The sequence below is a fragment of the Pongo pygmaeus genome, chromosome 6, assembly GCF_028885625.2.
Source record: "Pongo pygmaeus isolate AG05252 chromosome 6, NHGRI_mPonPyg2-v2.0_pri, whole genome shotgun sequence".
NCBI classification, from domain to species: Eukaryota; Metazoa; Chordata; class Mammalia; order Primates; family Hominidae; genus Pongo; species Pongo pygmaeus.
In genome coordinates, this window is record NC_072379.2 from 9601694 (window position 1) to 9618239 (window position 16546).

Genomic DNA, 16546 nt, shown 5'->3' on the forward strand with positions numbered 1-16546 from the left:
GATCTATGATCACACCACTGCACTCCAGCCTGTGCAACATAGCAAGGCCCCATCTCTACAAAAATAAAGAAAATTAGCTGAACGTGGTGGCACACACCTATAGTTCAGGGAGGCCAAGGCGGGAGGATCCCTTGAGCCAGGGACGTGGAGGCTGCAGGGAGTTGTGATTGTGCCGCTGCACTCTGGGCATCAGAGCAACACCCTGTCTCAAAAAAAGAAAGGAGAAACAAAAAAAAGAGAAAAACCAAAGAAGTTGCCCAAGGTTATGAACCTAGGGAAACCTAAGGAGGCAGACAGTCAAGCACTCCAAGGCAGGTCAGCCTCCTTGGAGGCTGCTGGGGCCAGGGGCTCCCGGGGCTAGGGGCCTCCTGGGGCTACAGCTGCAGCTCTTGCCTCTTCCCCGCTAGATGGGGTCCTTCTCCATCGCTGCTGACTCTTCCGCCTGGGACCGGAGCCCAGGCTGCCAGGGAGGGGCCAGCTCACCCACAGGGCCCGTCCTCAGCCGGCCGGGGGTGGGAGCCACGGCGGCTGGCCAGGCCTGGCAAGGGCACCGTGTGCCCGGGGAGCCTGGCCCACACCCAGCCCCGAGACAAGGGGCCCATTCAGGGCCCCCTACCCCGCCCCCAAGCAGCCACCCAGATCCAGCCCGCAGAGGGGACACACTGGGAAGCCGGGGGTGGATCTTGGGCAACCACCAAAGACCTCATTGTTTCCCGGTCCCCCGGCCCAGCACGTGGGCAGACGCCCCCCCACCCCCCATCCTCGCCTGCCCCTTCCCAGGACCCGAACCGCTGGCTCCCTTCTCCAGCCTCTGTCTCAATTCCTCCGTCTTCCACGCTTTAAACCTCCCCAGTCTGCAAAACATCTCAGGGGAGCCCCAAATGGCAGGCGCGACCCCTGAGTCTGAACACAGGCAACGAACGAGATGTCAACCTCCAAATTCAAGTTTCTTCAGAGTTTTTAATTATTATTATTATTTTAATAACAACCTGAATCCCAGAACTTCCAGATACTGTCCACACTCCCTCCCCTGGGCAGAGGAGAGGAGGCACCTCAAGGGAACAAGGTGGGGGTGGGGTGTCTGCCAAGGAGCCTCCAACTCCCCCAAGCTGTCTACTGCTGGGGGTCCCACGAGGGAGGGTGGGGGTTGGTTCCCTCCCAGAGGGGGGCTCCCTCTGACGCCCCATCCTGAAGCCCTCCCTCCTCCATCAAGGCTGGGGATGATGAGGAGATGGGGCAGGGGCCGGGGGACCACGCCGTTACTGAGCCTTGAACTCCCACCCCAGGGACACGGGGACATTAAAGCTGCATAGGAAGAGGGGCCAGGCGGCTGACGCAAGGCCGGGCAGCCCCAAAGGCACATTGTAAGGGAAGGGAGGCTCAGACGGAGGGCCCATTGGGCGCGGGGGGCCCAAGCCGTGGGACCCCCGAGGAGGGCAGCTGAGCCAGCTGCTCCGGGCTGGCCAGGGCGCGCAGCAGCCCGTTCTCTTGCTCCAGCACAGCATTCCGCTCCGCCAGTTCCCGGATCTGCTCTTTCAGCACCTCCACCTCCTCCCGGACCGCAAACATGAGGTGGGACTTCACCAAGTCCTGGGGGCCCCGGGACAAGCACAGCGTCAACGGGGTGGGTGCCTCATCGCCTGCCCAGTGCCTTGAGGGCCGGGGTGGGAGAGAGTCCCCAGTGTCCAGAGGATGAGGGACAAAGCAGGGAAGGGACAGGGGAAAAGGACGAGGGACAGAGGCAGAGTCAGGGCTCAAAGACAGAGATGGGGACCAGCAGCCAGACTACAGGCCGGGCAAAGTCAAGGGTGGAGGTGGTGGCAGAGGATGCCCAGCAGCCCAGCAGGGAGAGGGATGGAGGAGCTAGAGTTGGTGTTCACTGGTAAGGAAGAGGACAGGGCTGGGGTGGAGGGATGGCTTAAGGGGGCCGGGACCTCCTGGGACCAAGATGGCTTCTCTTACCATGGCTTGCTCGATTTTGTTGTCAATGCCAACCAAGCTTCCGGAGCCACTGCAGAGACACAGGAAGGTGAGGGGAGGAGAGGAGGAGCCTTCCCAGGTGCTGGTTTCTTGGACCACAGCCTCCCGCCCACACCCCCCTGTACCTGTGACAGTAGAGAATGAGGGAGAGGAGGGTTTTGTCCATCCCCCTTCGGGTTGAGGGCCACTGCCCAGGGCCTCCCAGGCCCCGGTGGGGCGGGGGCCCTGATGTCCCTCGTATGGGGGACGCACCCCGGGGAGAGCAAGGGGAAGAGGCACAGCCCCTTTTTCGGGGCGGCCCCGGAGCCGTCCCCACCACTCGGGTCTCATAAGACGACACCAGGGACTTGACAGAGACCCCTGGCTGGGCCATGCCCAAGGGGAAAGGGTCCTTAGATGCCCCCCCAATGGAGAGGGATGCAGTGAAGGGAATGCCTGGGGGGCTCAGAGCCCCCCGGGCAGAGCGGGGTCTGGCTGGTGCCAGGCGGGCAGAGAGGAGACAGTGCCTCGGGGGTGCTGGCCTGAAAGATATACACCACCCCCCCCAAGGGCAAGGCCTGGCTGCTATTGGCTCCTTGGGGACACGGGGACCCCCCCCTCCCTTCAGCTCCTTGGTGGGCGGGAATTCCCAGACACGGTCAGTGCCAGTGTCCCCTTCTCACCCTGGCACCAATCCCAGAGTGGAGGGGAGGGGGCCGGCCAAGGAAGTCAGCTGGTGGCTGGGCCAGGGGAGGGGCGTGGGGCAGAAGCCTGGGTCTGAGAGGGGAGTGAAGGGTGTGAAGGGAGAGGAAGGGCCTGGCCCTCGGAGGCCCCTCGCCACCTCCGACCCCATCCTGTCCCCTCCGTCCCTCAAGGCCTTGGGAAGGAGGGTGGAGGTGGCTGGGATAGGGGGCGTTCTGATGTGCTCGTGGTCTTCCATAGATCATGAGCACTCTCCCACAAAAAATCCCCACAAGGCTCACATCATGGGTGACCCCTGGGACCTGGCCAGAGGGTCCCTGACTTTCCAGAGAAGACCAAAAATGGGAAAGGTTACCATGGCAACAGAAACTGAGCCCAAAGCCCTAGAAGACAAATACAGCATAAAGGCCAGGCACGGTGGCTCACACCTGTAATCCCAGCACTTTGGGAGGCCGAGGTGGGTGTATCACTTGAGGTCAGGAGTTCGAGACCAGCCTGGCCAACATGGTGAAACCCCATCTCTACTGAAAATACAAAAATTAGCCAGGCATGGTGGAGGGTGCCAGCAATCCCAGCTACTCAGGAGGCTGAGGCAGGAGAATCACTTGAACCCGGGAGGTGGAGGTTGCAGTGAGCCGAGATCGTGCTACTGCACTCCAGCCTGGACGACAGAGTGCGATCTTGTCTCAGAAAAGAGCCAGGCGTGGTGGCTCACGCCTGTAGTCCCAGCACTTTGGGAGGCTGAGGCAAGTGGGTCACCTGAAGTCAGAAGTTCGAGACCAGCCTGGCCAACATGGTGAAACTCTGGCTCTACTAAAAGTACAAAAAATTAGCTGGGCGTGGTGGGGGGTGCCTGTAATCCTAGCTACTCCGGAGGTTGAGGCAGGAGAATCACTTGAACCTGGGAGGCGGAGGTTGCAGTGAGCTGAGATCGCACCACTGCACACTCCAGCCTGGACAACAAGAGCAAAACTCTGTCTCAAAAAAAAAAACAAAAAAACCCAAAAAAAAACCACCTATGGGCCTGGGACCTGGGTCTGGGGTCTCAGAGGAAGCGAGGGTTTGAGGAGAGGAAGGGAAGTGAGCTTGGAGAAGGGACATTGGGAAGAGGAGCAACAGGGCTTGGAAGAGAGCTGGGAGTCCCGGGTGACAGGGTCTGGCTGCAGTCTGGGAAGTGGCCACCAGAGGGCGACTCAGGCCAGGCTCAACAGCCCCCAGGGCCGGGCTCCAGGCTGGCTCCAGGAGGTTGGGCTCCTGGTCCCAGAACCTGGCTCTCCCTCAAGCCCCACTCTCACTGCCCAGGACCTGTGCAGGCCCTTGTGCCGACCTCATCCTCCAAGGCTCCCTCTCCCACCCCTCAGGCCCCAGGCTCTTGCCCTGAGGCTCCTGACCCACTCTTGCACCCCTGCACTCTGGCGCTGTGGCGGGATCCCCAGTCCTGCCCTCCAGCCCCCAGCTGGGCCCCCCTCGGAGCAGGGGCCTCAAGGCGCTGCAGCCCACATCCCTGGGCTCCCTTGTAAGCCCTCCCTCCTGGCTCTCAGCTCAGACTTGCTTCCCTGCAGGGGTATCAGCACTCAATTCAAGGTGACCCCTGGATAAGGTCCTGCAGCCAGCAAGGGAGCACAAGGGAGCTGGGAATTTTCCATTTCTCATCCCAGCTCTGGGTGCAGAAGGCGCTGACAGGTGGAGCAACTAAGGAGGTGACCAGGCCTGAGCGAGCAGGATGGAGTGGGTGGGGGAAGGGCATCTGGGATTCCTGGGGTGGTGGGAGAGGAGAAGTTGAAGGGTGGGGGTGGGTCTGCCAGCAGGAGGGTCAAAGTAATTTTCGAGCTATTTCAATCAGCAACACCTGGGTGGAGATGGTGCCACCACAGAAAACCCAATACCACCACCACCCCATTAAACAGACTCACAGAGACCAAAGGGGTTGGATACACAGGGATAGGAACATGGGCCCTGCTGGGCAGAGACTCAGGGGTAAAGATGTCAAGCAAGGTGTTCGTTCTTGCCAGAGATAAAGGAATAATACAGCAATAAACATTTGTTAGCCGATAGGTGACTGTCTTCTGTTTGTCTAGCACCTAGGAGTTTTTGCTCTTGTTGCCCAGGCTGGAGTGCAATGGTGCGATTTTGGCTCACTGGAACCTCCACCTCCAGGTTCAAGTGATTCTCCTGCCTCAGCCTCCAGAGTAGCTGAGATTACAGGCATGCGCCACCATGCCCAGCTAATTTTTGTATTTTTAGTAGAGATGGGGTTTCACCATGTTGGCCAGGCTGGTCTCGAACTCCTGACCTCGTGATCCACCCACCTCAGCCACCCGAAGTCCTGGGATTATAGGTGTGAGCCACCGTGCCCGACCTCCATTGGAACATTCTAACACACACTTCAAGGGACCAGGGCTCTGGCAATGCAGGCCCTTCCCTTTAGGACCCCAGAGCGAGGGGTTGTGGGCATTGTGCTGGAATTCTTTGACAGGGTCCAGGGGAGGAAAGTAGGGGCTGCTGAGATGGGATCGACCTCCACCACAAGCCAAAAAGCAAGTTTGTATGGATTAGAAAATGCCCCCTTCTTCGAGATCCTTAATGCCATCTTCCAGAAAACTGTCGTGACTTCAAGCATTGACTGTGATTTCAAATATGAGTGGCACCCCCTGGAGTTGTGCAGTGTGTGACATGCACAGTGGCAGACTTAGCCCTGCAGGACTCTTGGTCCTGGGGCGGGGACAGCCCTAGAAACTGGTCTTCCTCTTTGAGGGTCAAATAAAACGGCCTCAACATGAAGATGAGATAAAAAGCAGGACACCTGGGAGAAATGGGGAGCCTGGGATCTTGGGGACAGGGGCCAGCCCTGCACACTCTCCAGTGGGTTCAGGGGATCCCCCAGGGCCTAGGCCTGGGGCCAAGAAAGTGTCATCCAGCTGCCCTGTCTCTACGCTCTCCCGGATCTGTGGTGTCTTTGGGGCGGGGCTGGGGAGGTCAGGGAGGGGGAAGGGGGGCTGGCTCCCCGCCCTGCTTGGGAGAGCTGTCCCTGACTGTCCTAGAGAGAAAGGACATCGTAGACCATTGCCGGCACCTCTTTGCTTGGGACACAGGCATCCCAGTAGGACAGTGGAGAAAGTGTGGCTTTGGAGTTGGACCCAGGCTCCAACTGCAGTCCAGCCACTTAAACTAGCTGGGTGGCCCTTGGGCAAGTTTCTAAAACCCTCCTGGCCGGGCGAGGTGGCTCACGCTTGTAATCCCAGCACTTTGGGAGGTCGAGGTTGGTGGATCACCTGAGGTCAGGAGTTTGAGATCAGCCTGGCCAACATGGTGAAACCCTGTTTCTACTAAAAATACAAAAATTAGCCGGGCGTGGTGGCATGCACTTGTAGTCCCAGCTACTCAGGAGGCTGAGCCAGGAGAATCACTTAAACCCGGGAGGCGGAGGCTGCAGTGAGCCAAGATCGTGCCACTGCATTCCAGCTTGGGAAACAGAGCAAGACTTCAGCCAAAAAAGAAAAAAAAAAAAAAAAAACCTCCTTCTCTGAGTCTCAGATACTTCATCTGGCAAGTGGGAGAACGGAACTGCTTTTTAGGATTAGAAGGGATAAGGCAGTAAAGGACCCAAGGGAGGCACTGGATAAATAAATGTACCTTTTCTTTCCCAAGTCCCTGGGATCCATTCCGTATAATGCCTGGATACCCCAGGCCGGTCACTGCCCCCACCCCCATTCCTTCCATCCACTTCTTCACACCTTAACTACCTCCTGCCTGCCAGGAGGGGACAAGGATTTCCAGCCCTGGGGCACGTGAGCATTCTAGATTCACCTGCACCCTCTGTTCACCCATCCCCAGATTCAGGGACTGGTCAGGCGTCCCCAACTCCCTCCCTGTGATCCAGGCACTGAACATCTCAGCCCACCTTCCCTCTTAAGAGGGAGGTCCCAGGCCACTGGCATCCTGTCCTGCCAGCTCTGTGCACACCAGACAGGAGAGGTGGGGTCTACAGGTCTGATTCCTAGGGGGCAGGGGGTGGCCCAACCCAAACCCGCTGGTCTGGCAGGGTGGGACTTGAGGGGCTGGGCTGGGACAGATCCCCAAGAGCCTTGGAGCACAGCAGGGTGAAGTGGTGGCTGGGAACCGGACCGGTCAGATTGGGGTGTGCAGGGAGGGGGTGGGACGGAGGGAGGCAGGGAGGGAGGGAACAGGGGAAAGACGGAGGCCTCAGGAGGTTGAATCCTCTAAGACAGAGACAGCAGGAGGCGGGGCTGTGAACTCAACAGGGGTGGGGGAGGGACAGGGAGTCCTCTTGCCAGGGAACCTCCCAAGTGGGAGAGGGAGAGGGCGGGAAACGCTGAGAATAGCAGTGATGGGGGCAGGTGACTCTCCAGCCCTGGCCGACCTCACACCTCGCACATTCCTGAGAGTGGGAATGGGGCGTGCAGAAGCCACCCAGTCCTGCCCAGCCCCGCCCAGCCCCGCCCAGCACTGGCACCCTTGCCCTGTGTCCCACCAGCTCCTGGCCACCCCCTTTGCCAGGTCCCTATCCTCCCCGAGGCCGCAGGACCCTGTCAGTGGTGGGCTTGAGTCCCTGATCCCAGCGAGCGGTCCCTGATCTGGGGAGGACAGGAAGGAGCGACTCCCATCTGGAATAGGTCCCTCAGGCACCCACTCACCCACTCTTGAAGCCCCACCTCCAATTTCCTTCCAAGCAGGAAGTCCCTCCCCTTGAAAACCTCCCACGGGAAGTCCCACTCCTCCCTCCAAAAGAAAAGCGGTGACTCCCCAGCCCTTCTGCTCGGTTCCTATCAGTCCCCGGCCAGAAGCAGGCAGCCTGGCTATCTCTGACTCACGATTCTGGGCCTCCCTTTTCAGCTTGCTGGCTTTCTTAGGAACGGTGACACCTGGCCCTGAAAACCCACCCAACAGAGCACTGTCCCCTAAAGGGAGAACCCCAGAAAGTCGCTCTCTGCAGTGCCACCCCTGCCCCTTTGCCGTTCCTAGCTCTGACTCTGTTCCTAGCTGGCCCATCTTAGGGACTCGCTTTCTCGGTTCTAGAAATCCTAGGATCCTAAAGTAGACCCTGTGGGCTATCAGGATGTCACACTCCACAGGTGCTGTTAGGGAGTCCCAGTCCTTTGTTAGGAGAGGAAGAGGGAGATGGAACTGGGAGGAAACTGATTTCCATTCTTTTTCAGTTCTTTTTTGTTGTTGTTGTTGTTGAGGTGGAGTCTCGCTCTGTCACCCAGGCTGGAGTACAGTGGTGCGATCTTGGCTCGCTGCACCCTCTGCCTCCCGGGTTCAAGCGATTCTCCTGCCTCAGCCTCCTGAGTAGCTGGGATTACAGGCACGTATCACCACGCCCGGCTAATTTTTGTATTTTTAGTACAGACAGGGTTTCACCGTGTTGGCAAGGCTGGCCTTGAACTCCTGACCTCAGGTGATCTGCCCGCTTCAGCCTCCTAAAGTGCTGGGATTACAGGCATGAGCCACCGTGCCCAGCCTACTTCTTTTATATATATATATATATATATATATATATATGCTTTTTTTTCTTTCTTTTTCTTTTTAGAGATGAGGTCTCACTACATTGCCAGGGCTTGGTCTTGAACTCCTGGCCTCAAAGCACTATGAGTACAGGCGGGAGCCACTGCACCCCAGCCTGATTTGCTATTCTGTCTAGAGCACGCATTTGCCAGTAGGTTCCTGGGGTTGGCCAGATGATCTCTAAATCTGCAAGAGCTCTGGAATCTGACAACAATGACTCCCTTCAGACTCTAAAAAAGTCTGTGACCTGACAGTTCTGAGCCAGGGAGTCCCACCCAGCCTTCTCCACAGAGAGGGAGTGGGTCCGAAATCAACTGTGTGCAGTGGCTATGCCCACGCCAGGTTTCTGTGTCTAAGAGGTCCTCTCCAAGTTCAACCTGGGGGAAGGATGCCTACCAGGCACTTTCTTACAGCTACCCCAGGTGCTGGGCAGGGAACCTGAACCCCAAGCCCCACCACCCCACGAAGCCCACCTACCTATCATCGTCGCTGTCTAGGTGACCACTGATGGCCAACATGGAGTGGGCCAGGCTGAATTTCTGAGCTGCTACTGCTCCGAAGGGGTCTGGAGATTTGTGAACCAGGCTGGCATCGTGGGCGAAGTAGACGGCCGGGGAGCTGGGGCGAGAGTCGAGTGGGGGCACCTGGAGGCGGAGAGGTAGGAACCATCAAATGAAAAGAGAAAAGAAAGGAACCAGCCGCCTTAAAACTTGCCTATTAGCCTTCCTCCCTCTCCACCTCCCCACTCTCTTTCGAGGACCCAGGAGTCCTGTCCCCGCAGTCCTTCCCTCTTCCAGCTCTGGAGAAGGTATCAGGCAGGTACTAGAAGCAAGAAATGGGTCAACCTGAGGAATGGGAGGAGTGGTGTATGGGACATTAGAGAGAGTCTCCCAAGTGGGAGGAGGGGGTGACTGACGGAGGAACCTAGAATAGACTCCAATGCCCCTGCTCCCACTGGGCCGGGACCCCTAATCAGAGGCTACGCAGTGTCTGCCTTCTTTTATGTTTTATTTTTATTTTTTTGACAGTCTCACTCTGTCACCAGGCTGGAGTGCAGGGGCACAATCATGGCTCACTGCAGCCTTGAATTCCTGGGCTTAAGCGATCCTCCAGCCTCAGCCACCCGAGTAGCTGGGACTACAGGCATGCACCACCATAACTGGCTAATTTTTTATTTTTTGTTAACACAGGGTCTCAGTATGTTGTCCTGGCTGGTCTCAAACTCCTGGGCTCAAGCGATCCTCCTGCCTCAGCCTCCCAAAGTGTTGGGAGAATGAGCCACCGCTCCCAGCCTGTGCCTTTACCGGAGTCTCGCTCCATCGCCCATGCTGGAGTGCAGTGACGTGATCTTGGCTCACTGCAACCTCTGCCTTCCAGGTTAAACTGATTCTCCTGCCTCAGCCTCCTGAGTAGCCGGGACTACTGGCAGCTGCCATCACACCTGGCTAATTTTTTTATTTTTAGTAGAGATGACGGGGTTTCACCATGTTGGCCAGGCTGGTCTTGAACTCCTGACCTCAAGTGATCTGCCTGCCTCGGCCTCCCAAAATGCTAGGATTACAGGTGTAAGCCACTGCACCCAGGCTGCCTTCTTAAAATGACTCCAATGTCACCTCTTAGAGAGGCATTTCCCCATCATTCACTGGTCCACTGAACTGTTTCATTTTTTTATAGCACCTAACATTATCTGAAATTAAAGTATTTATTGTGTCTCCCTCCTGCTAGAAGTTCAGTTTGCTCAGTAGCTATTTGTAGAATGAATGGATCCTCAGAAACTGCTCCTCCATCCCCTCACCCACCCCCCACTCTGGGTTCCCCTCTCAAACTTCTCGGACTCAGGTGGAATTCTGCTCCTGCGCTCTGCCCTGGGGTTGAGGGGGTGCTGGTTGTGGAGCTGGGGGGAGGCGGAGCCTGGGCGTGGACCTGCATAGCCCAACAGGCGCTGGGGGCGGCAGCAAAAAGGGCGGGGGCGACAGGAACATGACAAGACGCCTCTGTGAGGCCCTGGGAGGCCCCGGCTTCTCAGAAAAGCCAAGAACAGAGAGTCCAGGGTGGTTAAGGGACAGAGCAGAGGAAGGGGGCCCAGGTGGTGTCCCCTGGCCCTTCTCCACCACTCCCCTCTGTTAAGAGGGAGAAGAGGCATGAGAGGACGTGGAAGGGAGACAGACTTTTGGGCAAGGAAATAACAAAACAGATGCGTGCAAACAGAAGACCGTCAGGAGGTGGGGGAAGGCTGCGGAGTAGGGGGCACTGGAGAGAGGCAGGGTCTGTGGCCCCAAGAGAAGCTCAGGCCAGGCTTAAGGACAGAGAGCAGGGAAGCTGGAGGCCAGGGGGCTTTGCTTTGGAAGAGTCTGGGGACAGGACAGGAAGAGAAACAGCATCTTCTCCCCTGGGGTAGGTGCTGAATGCAAGAGTTCAAGAAGAGTTGGGAGAGGGGGGGTAGGAGGGGGCGTCATGAGAGACGTGAGCTTGAGGCCAGGAGGGGGTTGGGGGGAGCCAGTCCTGACCGGTCCTGACAGGACCCAGACATCCAGTCCCAGGTTATTTTTATACTGTGGTTTGTGCCCAAGGCCAGGAAGGGGAAAGAGTTCGCATCCTCACACTCCCTGCCTTTCCCCAGACCTCCGAGGTGTTATATTCTCCCACAGGACAGAAGTATCCAACCCTCTGTCTCTGGCTGCTCACCCCCACCATGGGGACCCAGGCATCCTGCCCCCACAGCCCGGACTTGTTCCTCTTTTGGAGACAGGAAGGAGAAAGAGTATGGGACTGAACTCCCTTCTGGGGCTCTTCTCTCCCAGTCCACCGTGGTCACCCTCGAGTTATCAATCACAGAGAGGCTCAGATGGACGGAGGTGAGCCAGACAACTGCAGGGTGAAATGGATCAACCAGCAAGCCCCCTCCCGATCCCTGAGAGGTGTTCCCCCCACCCAATTTCTCAGTGACACTTGGCTTACAGCAAAGCTGGAGGCAGGACTGAGATGGGTGGCTGGGGAAAAAGAAAGACCCCCACATTCAGGATGGGGCTGCAGTGCAGAGACTGGTAGCGCACAAGGCCTACCTTTTACCTTTCCTCCCCAAATCCTGGCAGCTTCTGCCCCAGGGACCCAGCTACCCAGCTACCCAGCTACCCAGCTGGGGCCTCCACTCTCATCCCCTAGAGGCAGAGGGGCTGAGACCAAGACCGAAGAAGGCCTGGTGAGGGAGCCACATATGCTACAGGCTACATGAAGACCAAGACAGAGAATCAGAGGCCAGGCAGAAAGAGAGAGGGTGCAGAAAAACAGGAAGGAGGCTGAGACAGAAAACGAAGGAGGAAGGGGCTTCAGAGTGACCTGGCAGGCACAGAGAAGAGGGCTGTCTGATCTTATAAACAAGTGATGGAGAAGGAGGAGAAGGAGGAGGAGGGGGAGGAGGAGGCGTAGGGGGAGGAGGAGGGGGGAGGAGGAGGAGGGAGGCCCAAGATAGAGGTTAGGCCAGGGCTGATGGGTGAGCCCTAGAACCCAGGTCTTACCTGCCCCATCTCCTCTGGAGCACCCAAATCCATCCGCAGCCGCATGTCTACAGCTTTCCTCTGCGACAGTGGAGGGGTCCTGGCCCCTGAGCCCCCAGCCTCCGCTTCCACCCTCAGAGAGGGCAGGGGCGTGGCAGCCCGGGATGTGCCCGCACTCTCACCGGTCCCAGGCTCTGGGGGGCGCTGCTGGGGTGGGGAGGCCGACAGTGGGGGTGTCTCTGCCTTGGCTTTGCCAGGCACCACCAGCTGGCCCAGTCCCCCAGTGAAGGAGCGGGCCTGAGGTCCAGGAGAGGTGGGGGGTGGACGGAGCCAGGAGGTGGGGCCCTGAGACAGGCCTGACTGTGGGGTGGGGGCGCCCAGGCCAAGGCTGGCCAGCTCCAACCTGGAATCCAAAGATCTGCCCCCGGCGCCCCCTGAGGCCCCTCGAATTCCCTCCAGGAGTCGGCCGAAGCTGTGGGGCTCCAGGTCTCGCTCATAAACATCCACACACGTCCAGCGACCGCGGCGATAAGGCTCTCCCAGGCCATGGGGCAGCTTCACCACCCGGAAACGGGAGGAAGGGGCCCCAGGTGGTGGGGAGCCATTCCGGGGGGTGCCCTTGCCCCCTGGATCGGGGCTGGGCTCCCCATTGGGCAGGCGGGGCGGGGGCCCGGTTGGGGGCTGTGGGGTAGGGGGATCCGAAGCCCCTGGGCTCCCGGGGCCCTCATAGTCCGTGGTGACGCTGGTGATTTGGAAACTACTCTTCTTCTTGCCCCCGCTCATGGTCCCTGGGGCTCAGGGCTGGGCCAAGGTTGGGGGTGGGTTGGGGCTCCCTGAAGGGGCTCAGGCACCCCTGGAACAAGGGGGCCACATGGCGGGGGCATCCGGGCCCCTGGGGACGTCTGGGTCCGACATGGCAGGAGGTCCTGGCGGGAACCGGGGGTGCCTGCTGGGTGAGGGGAGAAGAGGAGAGGGGAGGTGGCGGGAGGGGGGAGCAGGGGCAGGTTTTTCCTGCTGCTGTTGCTGCTGAACTCCAGAGCTGAGTTTGCAAACTGGAAAAAGAGGGAGAGAGAGAGAGTGTGTGTGTGTCTCTGTGTGTGTGTGAAACCAGTGGGCAGGCCACCTCCGGGGCTTCCTCTCCGAGGAGCAGAGTGGGGGAAGGGGAAACCGTCAGAGACCCAGAGACAGGCAAGAGATGACAGAGACCAGGGCAGAGGGGACTGGATCCAAGAAGGCGCTCAGAGTAGAAAGAGGCAGATGAGTCCCAGAGTTGGGCATTTCTCACCGGGGATTCTGACTCAGGGGGCCCGTATTGTCCCAACAGCTCGGACTCCATGGCCTGGGAGAACCAGGGTGAAGCAGCTCCCCAGCCTGGCCCGGCCACTCAGAGAGACCTCTCATGGCCCTCGAGCCCCCACCATCACCCCAGCTCCCACATCTCTGGGGCATACCCTGTCCGGCTACCCCCCAGCGCCCCACCCAGCCCTGAACCCTACCTCTGGGGCCTCGGCCACTGATCTGAGCCTGAGGGTCCCGGCGCCTAAGAGGTCGGGCTGTCGGTTCCCTGGGGCCTCCTGGCCACGGGCAGTGGCGGGGCACGCAGGCGGCGATCAGAAGCTGCCCCGACCTCTCCGGGGGCCGCAGCTTATCCTGCGAGGCATCTCCGAGGAAAGTTTGCTCTCCGGAAAAGAAGGAACCCGCGCCTCCTCCGAGGAGCCTAGGAGCGGCCTCTGAAGCCCCAAGGGTCTGGAGACTGATGTGGGAGGGGGCGGCCGAGCCCCCCGCTGCTCCCGGTGGCAGCCAGCGAATGGGTGTCCCGAGTCTCCTCCCGCGTGGCCCCGCTGGGTCCGTGTCTCCGCTCCTCGGCTCCCCTGGGTCTCTGCCTCTCCGTCTTTCTCTTTCTGGGCTGTTGACAACCCCCACACCAGGAAGTCCTGCCTCCTCGGGCCTGCTGACTGCTCCTCTCCTCCTCCTCCTCCTCCTTCCCCTCTTCCTCCCCTTCCTCCTCCCTCCCTCCCTCCTGGGGCTTCCCGCCAGCTGGCCCGGGGCCAGGCCTGCCACAGCCGCTGCTGTTGCAGTTGCTGCAGCCACTGCTCAGGCTGCTGCTCCTGGGGGCCCCAAACAGACTCCCTTAACCCCACACCTGCCGGGCCCCAGCCCCATTCTTGCAAGGAGGGGCTGCAGAGGGCGGGGCTCGGGGAGAAAGGGGAGGAGCTTGCAGGGAGGCGAGGGATTCCCTTACTTGTAGTCAGTTGCTGCCATTGGCCTAGAGACACACAGAAGAGACGGAAGGCACAGGCCGGGAGGTGTGCTGGATGCCCAACCAGAAGTTCCCAGTCCCTGCTGTGGGGCGGCTGTGGCTGTTACTGTCATTCTCCTTTGGTTTTCACAGCAACTGCACTATTCTCCCCATTCCTTATTTTTAAAAGTGGATTATTGCCGGACCCCGGTGGTGGCTCATGCCTGTAATCCCCGCACTTTGGGAGGTCGAGGAAGGAGGATCGCTTGAGACCAGTTTGGACAGTATAATAGCAAGACCCCATCTCTACAAAAAATTAAAAAAATAGCTGGGCATGGTGATGTGCACCTATAATTCCAGCTACTCAAAGGTGGGAGGATCGCTTGAGCCCAGGAGTTTGTGACCAGCCTGGGCAATATAGCGAGATCCCCATCTCTACAAAAAATTTTAAAAATTAGCACTTTGGGAAGCCGAGGCAGGTGGATCACAAGGTCAAGAGATTGAGACCATCCTGGCCAACATGGTGAAACCCTGTCTCTACTTAAAATACAAAAATTAGCCAGGTGTGCTGGTGGGCTCCTGTAGTCCCAGCTACTCAGGAGGCTGAGGCAGGAGAATCACTTGAACCTGGGAGGCGGAGGTTGCAGTGAGTCAAAATCACGCCACTGCACTCCAGCCTAGCCACAGAGTGAGACTCCATCTTAAAAAAAAAAAAACTGAGTGTGGTGATGTATACCTGTAGTCCCAGCTACTCAGGAGGCTGTGAGGCAGGAGGATCTCTTGAGCCCAGGAGGTTGAGGATGCAGTGAGCCAAGATTGTGCCACTACACTCCAGCCTGGGCAACAGAGTGAGACCATGTCTCAAAAAAAAAAAAAAAGTGGATTATTATGAAAATTTTCAACCATGCCACGCAGACATGGGGAGACCATGCACACTCCACACAGATGGTGGTCCCAGCCCAAAATCAATTTTTAAAAAATCATCAATGTTATAATGAAATGACATTCAATGAAATGACGTTGTGTGGGGGCCAGCTGTATTTTGCTGGACCATTTGAAATCAAATCCTGGATGTTATACTATTCCCCTTTCCCCCAACCTGCCGCCCCCCTTTTTTTTTAGAGACAGGGTCTCCCTCTCTCTCTCTCTCTCTCCCCCTCTCTCTGTTGCCCAGGATGGAGTGCAGTGGTGTGATCGTAGCTCACCACAGCCTGGAACTCCTGGGATCAAGCCATGCTCCTGCCTCAGCCTCCCAAGTAGCTAGGACTTTAGATGCACACCACCACACCCAGCTAATTTTTAAATTTTTGTAGAGATGGGGGCTCTCACTATGTTGCCCAGTATGGTCTCAAACTCCTGGCTTCAACTGATCCTCCTGCCTCAGCCTCCCAAGTAGCTGGGACCACAGACACACACTACTACACCTGGCTAAATTTCTTTAAAAAAAATTTTTTTTTGGTAGAGATGGGGGTCTTGCAATGTTGCCCAGGGTGGTCTTGGTCTTGAACTCCCGGCCTCAAGTGATCCTCCTGCTTCTGCCTCCCTAGTAGCTGGGACCACAGGTGTATACCACCATACCTGGCTAATTTTTTAGTTTTCGTAGAGACAGGGTATTACTATGTTGCCCAGGCTGGTCTCGAATTCCTGGCCTCAAATGATTCTCCCACCTGGGCCTCCCAAAGAGCTGACATTACAGGCGTGAGCCATGGTGCCTGGCCTCAGGGAAATTTCTAACCCCTCTTTAGGGGTAGGTAAAAATAAAACAATGCAATACCTACCCTCTTTATGTATTTATTCTTTATCTCTTTGTTAGAAGCATCCACACTTCTGTTTCTCTCCCTTAAGCCATAGTAACAATGGCTGCCATAGCCCAGGTCTGTGGGCCTCCCAAGTAGTGAGGCCTGGGAAGCAGCCTCCCACCTGCTCCCTACCCCTCCAGACTGCATCCCTCTGTCCCTTACAGAACCTTTTCTCCTCTAGCAACATTCAGAACACAGCCTTGGTCCCTCCTTCCCCAGGCCCTCCTTCCTTCTTGCTGACTTGCTACAAACTATTCAAAAATTATCTTTGGGCAGTCCCTTTCTCTGCCTCAGGCACTGGTATCTGAGTCTAGAGGCCCTGACACATTGTTGATCTCTGTAGAAATGTTTGTTGAGTAAATACATACAAATTTTTATATTTTAATTTAACTTAATTTGAGATGAAGTCTTGCTCTGTCACCCAACCTGGAGTGCAGTGGCGTGATTTCAGCTCACTGCAACCTCTGCCTCCCAGGTTGTGATTCTCCTGCCTCAGCCTCCTGAGTAGCTAGGATTGTAGGCACCCGCCATGACGCCTGGCTAATTTTTGTATTTTTAGTAGAGATGGGGGTCTCATCATGTTGGCCAGGCTGGTCTCGAACTCCTGACCTCAAGTGATCTGCATGCCTCAGACTCCCAAAGTGCTGGGATTACAGTTGTGAGCCACTGCTCCCGGCCTATACGTATAAACTAATCATACTAAAGGTATAAATGTGAAATGGGTTTTAAGTGTTTTAATATTTCCCTCCTCTGGGAGCATTCTTAATAGCCTTTAATATGTGGGACCCTTTACAATTTACAAGGCACTTTGGTATTATTTTACTACC

At 57.4% G+C, this 16546-nt stretch overlaps 1 protein-coding gene across 1 annotated transcript; it reads right to left on the minus strand.

Annotated features, from left to right (window-relative positions):
* Nucleotides 1-940: 940 nt before the first annotated feature.
* On the minus strand, nt 941-13602 carry TSC22D4 (TSC22 domain family member 4). The gene is made up of 5 exons (XM_054496352.2): nt 13178-13602; nt 11703-12733; nt 8665-8831; nt 1963-2011; nt 941-1590 (listed from the first exon to the last, which is right to left on the minus strand). Exons 2-5 carry the CDS (start codon nt 12462-12464, stop codon nt 1381-1383), a joined length of 1188 nt encoding a protein of 395 aa, XP_054352327.1. The 5' UTR covers nt 12465-12733; nt 13178-13602; the 3' UTR covers nt 941-1380.
* Nucleotides 13603-16546: the final 2944 nt, after the last annotated feature.

Excerpts from the sequence above, each read along its gene's own strand:
- TSC22D4 (XM_054496352.2), bottom strand. The coding sequence starts at position 12,464 with ATGAGCGGGGGCAAGAAGAAGAGTAGTTTCCAAATCACCAGCGTCACC. Across the intron at positions 8,832-11,702 it reads CTCCAGAGGAGATGGGGCAG|GTGCCCCCACTCGACTCTCG; the intron begins GTAAGACCTGGG and ends CTCCGCCTCCAG. Across the intron at positions 2,012-8,664 it reads CTAGACAGCGACGATGATAG|TGGCTCCGGAAGCTTGGTTG; the intron begins GTAGGTGGGCTT and ends GTGTCTCTGCAG.